The sequence below is a fragment of the Nansenia antarctica genome (genome assembly GCF_963989245.1).
Source record: "Nansenia antarctica genome assembly, chromosome: 2".
NCBI classification, from domain to species: Eukaryota; Metazoa; Chordata; class Actinopteri; order Argentiniformes; family Microstomatidae; genus Nansenia; species Nansenia antarctica.
This window is the reverse complement of record NC_137675.1, coordinates 19,422,567-19,433,920: the sequence shown is the minus strand read 5'-3', so window position 1 is coordinate 19,433,920 and position 11,354 is coordinate 19,422,567. Positions and strand designations below refer to the sequence as shown.

At 50.2% G+C, this 11,354-nt stretch overlaps 1 protein-coding gene across 2 annotated transcripts in view; it reads right to left on the bottom strand.

The window, feature by feature from the left end:
• The window catches only part of LOC308151646 (testis-expressed protein 2-like), a 38,652-nt gene that overhangs the window by 10,775 nt on the left and 16,523 nt on the right, over positions 1–11,354 (bottom strand). For both annotated transcript variants that reach the window (XM_080524553.1, XM_080524554.1), the window contains exons 3-7: positions 6,395–7,310; positions 5,339–6,184; positions 2,403–2,603; positions 1,041–1,389; positions 466–725 (exon numbers count right to left, since the gene is read on the bottom strand). In XM_080524553.1, coding sequence (XP_080380679.1) covers positions 466–725; positions 1,041–1,389; positions 2,403–2,603; positions 5,339–6,184; positions 6,395–7,282 — 2,544 coding nt within the window. In that variant the 5' untranslated portion in view covers positions 7,283–7,310. The remainder of the gene's footprint in view (positions 1–465; positions 726–1,040; positions 1,390–2,402; positions 2,604–5,338; positions 6,185–6,394; positions 7,311–11,354) is intronic.

Below are 11,354 nucleotides of genomic sequence, written 5' to 3'. Positions count from 1 at the left end.
CAGTGTATGTACAGTAGCTATAACGGCCTAAACCAGCGACACTGAATCCTGCTACTGGAGAGAGCCACAATGGGTCTTGTCCAGGTTTCTGTTCCAGCCTAGTGCCATCACACCACTAAACCTAACCCCTAGACTAAGAAGCATCTTCAATGGAGATTTTACATTGAAAGTGGAATTTAGTCCACGACTAGGACTTAAGACCTGTCTGTGAAACCAGCCCTTGTAGTACTACACGGAGCACTGTTCTAGACTGTTCTTAGCATAAACCACCTTCTCTACCCGTCTCAAAAGCCTCTCTGTACGGCACATCGAACATACAGTTAAGTCAGACAAGTGGAATCCCTGCACAGGAGGAGGAGAAGAGAAGAGGAGGAGAAGAGAGGAGGAGGAGAGAGGAGGAGGAGAAGAGAGGAGGAGGAGAAGAGAGGAGGAGTGTTGTGGTTTGTGGCAGGCTGCTGCTGGTACCTTCTTGCCCACCCCAGGGCTGCTGGTGGGGCTCTGGGCCACGGGGCTGGCCGTAGCGTTGGCCCCCGCGGCGGGACTACCCTCCGCCTGGGATGGCACCAGGGCGGCCATGAACACGCTGTAGTCCAGCAGGGGCTTGGGCCTGGCACTGCCCCCCCCTGCCACCAGCGCTGCATTAGAGTGGTCCTTGTTCCGGCACAGAGACGCCAGCGCCTCGTCCAGACTGCCACGGCTGCTGCTGCGACTGTGGCAGCTCAGAGCTACACGGGGGAGAGGGGGTCAAAGGTGAAAGGGGTCAAAGGTGACAGAGACGTAGGAAAGACACATCCCACATTGTACACGCCACACTGTGTCTGTACGTCGTCACGGTTGGGTGTATAGGTCGATGTGGAACAGCCGAGGCTGGCGGAGGTAGGAATTCGGGAGGACGGGTTGGTAGCGACGCATGGGAACGGAATGAGGAACGATTACCGAACACGCGTGTGTGTTTCCACACCGTTCCTCGCTCCGTCCCGTGACGCGTTCACAACGAAACCCGGTCCGCCCGAAGCTTCTTACCTCTCGGCGTGACTCACCCGTCTTACTCCCCACCAGGCTGGTGGCCCTCTTCATCTCCGCCTTGGGCTTGGACGCCAGCAGGATCCTCCTGAACCACTCCTCCTTCTCCCTCCCCGTCCTCCCGAACAGGTAGAGGGTCAGCTCTGTGCCCCCCCCCGTCTCGTCCCCCCTGTCCCCCTTAGCAGAGGTGGTGGAGGTGGTGATAGTCGTGGTGGTGGTGGTGGTGGTGGTTTTGTCGTCCGCAGGCTCGGCCCTGTCCCCCTCGGCCTTGGACATGAAGTCGTCCTGCTTGCCCAGCGTGATGCAGATGGGGTACTTCTTGTTCCACACGCGCTTCCTGGCCAAGCTCTGGGGCATCAGGTAGATCTGGGAGGGGATGACGGAGTCTAGTGATCATGTGTATTCATAGCTAGAAGATCATGACTAAAAGTAACACTCACGCGTGCACGTGCACACACAGACACAGACACAGACACAGAGACACAGAGACACAGACACACAGACACAGAGACACAGACACAGACACACAGACACAGAGACACAGACACAGACACACAGACACAGACACACAGAGACACAGACACAGACGAGAGACAGACACACAGAGACAGACACACAGACACAGAGACACAGAGACAGACACAGACACAGAGACACAGACACAGACACACAGACACACAGACACACAGACACACAGACACAGAGACACAGACACAGAGACAGACACACAGACACAGACACACAGACACACAGACACACAGACACAGACAGAGACACACAGACACAGAGACACAGAGACACAGACAGACACAGACAGACACACAGAGACACAGACACAGACACAGACACACAGACACACAGACACAGAGACAGACACAGAGACACAGACACAGACACACAGAGACACAGACACAGAGACACACAGACACAGACACACAGACACAGAGACACAGACACACAGACACAGACACACAGACACAGAGACACAGACACAGACACAGACACACAGAGACACACAGACACAGACACACAGACACAGAGACACAGACAGAGACACACAGACACAGAGACACAGAGACACAGACAGACACAGACACAGACACAGACACACAGACACAGACACACAGACAGACACAGAGACACAGACACACAGACACAGACACACAGAGACACAGACACAGAGACACACAGAGACACAGACACACAGACACACAGACACAGACACACAGACACACAGACACAGAGACACAGACACAGACACAGACACACAGAGACACACAGACACAGACACAGACACACAGACACACACACACACACACAGACACAGACACACAGACACACACACACACACACACATCCCCCCTCCCCCTTACACACACCTTGCTGTCGGTGAGGTCGTAGATCTTCTGGCTGATGTAGGTGACGTCAGGCTTGGCTTCGTTGTGCATGGCGCGGCGGGCGATGTTGCGGTTGGGTTTGGACAGGCGGAGGGTGGAGCCCTCCAGTCTCACGTACACGGACTGGGTCAAGGTGGCGTGGTAGGTCTCAGGGTCGTAGTTCATGATCTCATTCATCCAGCCCTACAGGAGGGAGACAGTACCTCCATCAATCGACATACAAATCAACTAGCATGGGCTGCGTTCGTAAATTCGCTCCGGAGATCTGATCAGCACTCATGGAATGCCTCTTGTCCAATCAAATGACTTGGACCCTTTATGACGTTGAACCCAGTATGCGCTCCGGCGCTCTGAGAGTGAATTTACGAATGCAGCCGTGATTTCTGGTTGTTTGGCACATTCTTATTTCATTTGTTTATTTTCACCTGGAGGCACAAAGGTACTGCCTGCAAAACAGACTTGGGTAGAGTAATAATAATAATAATAATAATAATTCATTATATTTATATAGCGCTTTTTCGAGGCTCAAAGACGCTGAAAGTGAGTTATGATCTCAGCTGGTGGTCGGATATCATGAAGAGGGACGACTAGCTACTGGTCACATTCTATCTAGTGACATTTACATTTACATTAACATTAACATTTTTGGCATTCAGCAGACGCCTTTATCCAAAGCGACTTACACCAAATACATTTGTCTAAGTAAACGAATCATCTATCCATCAGGCCTCATAAGAAATAGTAATCTATGACAACCAGGGCCCATTGGCAGTTACAAGGCTAGAAGAAGGATTATTATTATATATTTTAAAATGTATAGCAGAGAAACTATGATGTCCGCCACTACAGGGAGGTAGTGGGGATGTCTCAATCCACCCTTTTACAACCAGTCCACGTGGTTGACATTCATTGGTGTCACCATGACACATTGCCCCCCTGACCCAACCTTCCCATACCATACACTAATAAAACCCTCAACGCAGGGTAGGTCGAGCCTGCCAACGAAGAAGCCTGTGGCTGTATTTCATCTCGGCGTCGCCCTGGGGCACCAATAAAACCCTGCTAGACATCGAGCATTTAGTTGTATTTCATCAAGAGGGTACCGCCTCTGCCTGCAATAAAACAAGGCTGTAGATTGTAGAAGATTGTAAAAAAAGAAATGGAGACAGAAGCAATATAGAGACCTATTCTCATCTCCGTTCAATGTGTAAGACTGAGAGACACAACCCCTGGAGGTTTCAGCAGAGACACATGAATCAGCTGAAGTACATTTGATACAGACACGCTGGGTCCTATTATACCACAGTCAGATGTGAAGGGGGGAAGATGAAGAGAACCAGATATTATAGGAGAGAGAGAGAGAGAAAGAAAGAAGGAAAAAGAAAGAAGGAGGACATGATGAAGAGAAAACGAGGGAAGGGAGGGGCAGAGAAGGAAAGAGAGAAAAAAGAGGGAGATGGAAAAGAAAAGGAGAGAGAATGACGGGCAGACAAACAGACAGACAGACAGACAAACAAACAAACAGTCTGACGGACAGACTGACAGACAGAGAGACGATGCTGTTGTCAGAAAATGCTCAAAAGACAGGCAGACAAACAGACAGACAGACGAACAGTCTGACAGACAGACTGACAGAGAGAGAGACGATACTGTTGTCAGAAAATGCTCAAAAGATCAAAGCCTAGCATAGCACAGATCAAAGCCTTTATCTCCACACAACTCTGTTGAATGACACGCCAAAGCCTGGCAGTGTATGTGTTTGTCTGTGTTTGTCTGCTGCCAATGATGTCATCAGCATCCTCATGCATGGGGTCAAGCCAGACTGTGGAACCCATTCCGTCATCCCATTATTCCATCCTCCCATTATTCCGAGCGACCTCTGTCGCCAGTCCAGAGGTGACATCATTTGGAAGGGGGCCATGAGACATGAGGTGACCAGGCTGACCAGACCTCCTGACCTACTGACTGACTGGCTGGTTGGGAGTGTGTGTGTGTGTGTGTGTGTGTGTGTGTGTGTGTGTGTGTGTGTGTGTGGTGTGTGTGGTGGGTGTGTACTGTGTCTCTGTGTGAGGCGGCAGATCGGACTTGGCTCAAATGCAAATGTCAAACGGTTTGTTGGGCTCCAAAAAACTCAAAGCTTAAGTCTATCATCCCTCAAAGCCTTTCAAGCATCTGATATTCAGTAGCCTATGTATTTGACCCAGATACGATGATGGGCATTAGTGATAAACCAAGAGCTGCTAACAGGCTCTGCTAACAAACTAACAGGCTATGAGGCTAATAGGCTATGCTAATAAAACAACATTTTGGCTCACATTCAGAGGCTCAGATTCATTCAAACGCTAATGCTACTGAATTAGCCTAATGGCTGGGTTTCCTAGGTAATTTATTGTCCATCAGCTCTAACGGAAGAGATCAAGTACTCAGCCATAGCCTAATTTCTCTCTCTTTCTCCCCGTCTCTCCATTTATTTCCAATTTCTCTCCATTTATTTCCGCCCTCTGACATGAAAGCAGTGAAAAGAGAGTTAAAAGCGTGGCTGTGGTCGATCTCATTTGATGGCCCTAATGGCCCCTAATTTTCCCCTTTCAATTGTGAAAGTGAAAGTGTTTTTCTTTGCTGGCCACAATGTGGCCCTTTGTGGTATCCGAGTGGCCAGCATTCGCCTCAATAGAAGAGATGAGATGGGAGAAAAGACATAGATGAAAGAAGAACCTGTGGCAGGGGCTGACTCAAGCCCTGATCGTTATGTTAGGGCTGATTCTAATGGGCACTTAGCTACATCACACGTGAACAGGCCAAGGAAAAGTTTTGCAATATATCGCTATCGTAAAATGCCTTGTGCTGCATTTCCACATGCAAATAGTATTGTATTTGACCATTAGATCATGGACACCTCATGTAGTTAAGTTACTTACCTTGAAGATATTGGGCTCTTTGATGTCGAGCTGGGCCGTGTTCCACAGCTCCCCCTGGTGTCTGGGCTGTCTTACTGCGCCCCGGCCCGAGGGCTTGGGTCCAGCCAGCCACACGACCCCGATGGCTAGGAGGAAACCCAGTCCTGCCCCGAACACCATCCCTCCTACGTAGGTGGGCAGAGGGAGCACGAAACAGCCGTAGATCAGCACCATGAGGAAGATCAGGGTGTAGTGTGGCACGCTTGGCCCCTCCCCCTCCTCTCCGTCCCCCCACTCGTCCTCGCTGCAAGGCTCCGTGCTGCCGCTAGCGTGCGCTCTGGCTCGACTGCCCGACCCCCCCGTCCCCGATTCGTAAGTCCTGTCCCCGCCCGTGTCCCCGCCCTCGGTGTCCGTGCAGGTCTCAAAGTCCTCGCTGTAGAGGATGCAGAAGTCCTCGTCCTCCTGCTTGGCCAGCGCCGACATGGAGCACTTGTCTAGGCCTACGGAGGTCAAGGCGGAGAGAGACAACGACTTGGTGCTTTTGATGTCAGAGGAGAGGCCGCCGCCGCCGCCTGCTGCTTCGGCCCCCTTAGTGGGGCTCTCCCCCTCCCAGTCGCTGCCCTCCTCCTCCTTGATGCTGTAGCTGTTGTTGTTGCTCTCCGCCAGGCCGTTATTGAGGGAGACCAGGGTGGTCAGCTCCGTGGCGCTGGAGGAGAGGGCCTTGGAGGGCCGGTAGATGCTGCTACCCCCCCCGAGACCCCCGCCACTCTCGTCCCCCATCATCTTGCTGAACAGCTGGAGGGGTTCGTACATGACCTCGGACAGACGGCGTTTGGTGTCCTCGATACGCGCCTCCACCTCTGACACCTACAGAACAAACAATATCACATTATCTTTCATGAATATCACAGTGACACACAACTCCTTTCACCACACACTTCACTCTCAAAGGGGAGAGTTGATAAGCAATAAAAAGTAACAATATTGATATTTCTACCATCAAATAAGAACAAAATGGCAACGAAACATAGAAAAAATAAAAATAAAATCACAGACAAACAAGAGCGAATGAGACACCTTGAAGAAGGAGCGGCTGTCGGTCGAGGTCATCGGCGAGGAGGGGGCCGTCTTGGAGTCGCCGGCGCCGCTGCCGGCGGCGGCGGCGGCGGGGGCACGCGATTGGGTGAACTGCTTGAATAGGGTGAGATTGAGGCGGGAGGAGTCCGGGAGGCGGTAGGGCGAGGAGGAAGAGGAAGAGGAGGAGTCTTGAGAGGAGGTGTCGGAGGACAGGGACTTCACCAGGTTCTTCATCAGCTGCCGGTGGCGGACCGAGGAAGAGGGCGGGGCCGAGGCGGGCGGAGGGATGATCCCCTCGCGGACGGGCTCGATGTCCGAGGAGAGGGATTTGACCAGGCTGAAGAAGGGCTTGTCGCCTTGGAAACCGGAGGTCGCAGACCTGGAGGGGGAGGAGTTGGGGGTGGAGTTAGAGGACAGAGCAGGGGCAGGGGGAGGGGCTGAGCTCTTCTCGGAGGCTAAGGAGAAAAAGTTCTGGATGGAGGCGGCGGAGATGGAGCCCAGAGAGACGGCTTTGGGAGTCAGGGTGGAGGTGGAGGACGACGACACGGGGAGCACCGCGGCCTCCGCCGGCGAGTCCAACTCCACCGCTTCGAACAGGGCCTCGTTCGCCTCCAACGCCGTCACGATTCCCCGGCCCTCCTTGGCGGGGGTCGGAGAGGAGACGGCCGAGCCGTACAGCTCCTCTTCCTCCTCCTCCTCCTCCTCCTTCCCCATGGCTGAGAAGTGGATGGTGATGGTCTCCTGGGACAGCGAGCGCTTGACGTGGAGTTTGGGAGCCGTGGACGCGGCGGTGGCGGTGGCGGCAGCAGGCAGCAGCGGAGGCTGCCACGTGGTGGCAGAGGAGAGAGCTTTGTTGTCTGCATGGCTGCTGGAGCGCCGGCTAGTCATCGCACTGCTCCTCCAGCTGGGTCACACCCTGAGGGAGAGAGGGAGGGAGAGAGTGAGAGAGTGAGAGAGAATGAGAGAGAATGAGAGAGTGAGAGAGAATGAGAGAGAAAGTGAGAGAGTGAGAGAATGAGAGAGAGAGAGAGAGAGAATGAGAGAGTGAGAGAGAGAACATGAGAGGGCGAGAGAGTGAGCGAGAGAAGAGGGCACAGGTGTATCACGTAGATTTAGACTGGATTGTAATAGGTTCAAAATGAAATAGGAACAAATTGGTATCATGGATAAATCAACAAACACATTTAGACTGGAGAGAGAGAGAGAGAGATTCTAGGAATCATTATAGAACATTCTAGATTATCATTAAACATTGACTATTACTTAGCCGCTGACTGAATCGAGCCAGAGATACTGTATATTCCTCAAAAGATGGCTCCAATCACATCCCCCTTGAAAACAGGGCCGGATCAATGAAGGCTAATTGAATCTGAGCCGCTAAGAGGCTTTCTCTGATAGAACCCAACAGGCTAACCAGTGAGATTGAGTCAACCGTCAATACAGCTCTTACAGGAAGACGCTGCACCCGGGTGAGACGGAGGATCAGCTGTCTGGGCAGGCGAGAGACAAGCACACGTGTCCAAACTGGTGCACACTAGCATTCTCAAGACTTGAGATCAATCCAATCCCTTCTTTATCTATCTTTATCTAATCTATGGACAGTAAGGGAATGTGACATTCCTGAAAGGCGATTTGTTGCGTTCCTGGAAAGCACTAAAACTACGTTGCTGTTATGACAGTGTAGTTATGAATATTGTATCACTGAATTAGTTTCCTGTTCACAGATACAGCGGAGAGAACAGTGTGTGTGTGTGTGTGTGTGTAGGCTGACAGAATGCCATGCTGTCTCTCTGGGCTTGTTGTGCGTCAGCCTTCCCAGCGGGTCTGCAGCAATCAAGCCTCCCACACACACTCACACACACACACACACACACACTCACACACACACACACACACACACACACACACACACACACACACGCACACGCTCTCGCATATACACACACGCACGGTTATGACATCTTGTGACAATGACTCGGTGAACAAGAGACTCTCTTTCAGAAGAATATCACTGAGCGAGTGACAACAACAATGCAACAACAATGCAGAGAGACAATGACTAACTCAGAACTGTGTTTACCAAATAACTCTGTCTGTGAATCCTATAGCCTGCTTAGCATTGTGTGGGTGAAAACTAAATCACCATACATTCTATTCATTCATACCTGACCTTTTGCATAGCATAGCATAGCATGGCAACTGCCATACTCATAAATATGATACACACACATTTGTGTGTTATCAAACATGACATGTTAGAATATAACATGAATATTGTGTGTCAGTTAAGGACAGCCAGTATTCATGTTATATTCGGTAACACATTAACATGTTAAGACATATTCTGTCAAAACATGTCGTCATCCCTCCCTTTTGACAAGCTTGTTTTTTAAATCATTTTACTATTATTGGGTTCAACACTGATTGTACTGACAGCTACCGAGCCCAGGAGATGGACTAAGGTCGAAATGATGTGACAAGGCACGATGACACAATGAACTCCCGGAGGGTGCAACACACTGATCGTGGCAGAAATGTCATGAATAGAGCCGTCAACCTAGGACGCCACACCAGCTGGAGCTCAGGTCACATGACCAACCCAGGACGCCACACCTGCTGGAGCTTAGGTCACATGACCAACCCAGGATGCCACACCTGCAGGAGCTCCAGTCACATGACCAACCCAGGACGCCACACCTGCTGGAGCTCCAGTCACATGACCAAGAAGAGCCGCCACAACAACAAATATCTCACTCTCCCAACGAAAACGGCACAGTTGCCAGAGCCAAGCGGCCGAGGAAGTCACCTGACAGGCGGTGAAACTAAAAGTGACCTCATCGTTCATATGTACCAATATCGATTCGGCGACGTGTGTTCCCTGCCTGAATAGAAACGCTAAACGATAACAAACCCGCGAAGAGGAGAAACTGTTCAGTGAAGCCTTGACGACATCTAGCCTCTCCCAGGACAACATCGCTGGTGAACTGTGGGCGTCTGTGACTCATTCGAACACGGTGGTGACACAGAACGACCTCTTACCGTTTTCACAGAACAACCATTACCACCCTCATCCCATGTCAATCGCTGTTCTCTGCGCTCACTTTACACGGAGATGAAAGCCTTTCCAACGAGGGTGCTTGCGTTATGACTGTCGTTTTTCCACTTCAAAGAGGTTTTTCTGATGATTTATGACTCATAATGGATCAACTCGGGTGTAAAGGGATGTGTATTTATAGAGATGACATTAGGTTAGGGTTGCAATTGGGACGTATGCAAATAATGTGGATGTTCCAACACAACCGCTTTGATGATGATGAGGATTCTGAAAGAGTAAAAGGGTAAAAAGGGACTCCCTGTGGGAGGTGAAGGTAAAGTATTGAGAGGACACGAGCAGTGGTTTTGGAGACAGCCAGTCTTACGCAGGAGAAATTGATACCAGTTACTCCCTCCCTCAGTACCACCTCTCTCAACATTTTCTCTCCCTCCCTCCCTCCCTCAGTACTATCCCTCTCTAAGCCTTTTTCTCTCTCTCCCCCTCCCTCCCTACTACCCCTTCTCAACCTTTTTCTCTCTGTCCCGCTGACCCTCCCTCCCTCAGTACTACCCCTCTCTCCCTGCCTCCCTCTCTCCCTCCCAACTACCCCTCTTTCTCCCTCCCTCCCTACTACCCCTCTCCCCCTCCCTCCCTCACTACTACCCCTCTCTCTCCCTCCCTCCCTCTCTCAGTACCACCCCTCTCCTAGTATCACCCCTTACCGTTACTTCAGTTCACAGCAATCTGAGATCAGCTCATTGATTCCCTCATAGATAATTCATAACTTCAGCAGAGTGAGCTGCCAGATAGCTGTGAACTGAGGTAACTCTCCCCTCTGCTATTTTCTCCCTTTCCATGGCCCAATCCCTCCGTTTTGCACGTCCACATGTAGGGTAGGGGTGTCCCAATTCTTGTTTGTATGTAGGGGTAGAGCCAAGGAGATCGCACTAGCAACAAAAGAAAGCCACAAATGTAATTATTTTCTTTGTTAATAAAGATTTTTTTAAATATCATCTGAATTATTATGATGATTATGATCGTATTATCTTAGTTTAATGTCATTTCAATGTATTATAGACCTTTTCTTTATAACAAGCATTAAAAAAACTTGGTAAAAAAAAAGATATCTAACGTCACAACAATGTTTTAAGGCTGATTTGTGCATGACAGTCCTGCATTTTTACATATTTCCCGAAATTTCCCGAAATTTCCAGCCGGGAAGTTGTTGCAGTTGTTACCGTTCCTCTAATATCAGTGCAGACTGTCAGGGTATGAACATGGGTTGCTAGCCTACAGAGCACTGCTATTCTGTCATGGACTGGCCTGGTAGTGAAGCATTGTTCTTTTTAATTTGATGACTTTTTTGATCGATTGATAGCGAAACTTGCTTTTCTATGATACTACTGATGATGTATCAGGGTCTTGAAGGGTTATCCCATTTCATAGGGGAAGATTTCAACCACTACCCTTTGTAACTCTGTTCCGAGGGGTAAACGGAAAAGCGAGTGGCACTCTCCCTTTCTCATACAGACTACTCTTACATAGTGAAACTGTGTGTGCATTAGCCTCATCTTCCTATTAGTCCAGTGTACAGTACTAATGCAGACTGAGGCCATGGTGGATTGGAGCCATGGAGTTGTTTGTGTTTGTGTGTGTGTGTGTGTGTGTGTATCTGTCTGTCTGTGTGTGTGATGGAATGGAGCCATGGAAATGTTGATCTGCTAATTACACACTGATGAGGTCTCATTAGGCATGTGTTAGGAGAACATTAGAGTTGTTCACAGCTCACCCAGACCACACCACAGACCAACAGACACACACACACACACACACACACACACACACACACACACACACACACACACATCTAACTCCCACTCGATAGAGTGACTGAGGAAGTGTGCTAGCTAATGACATGAGATTCAT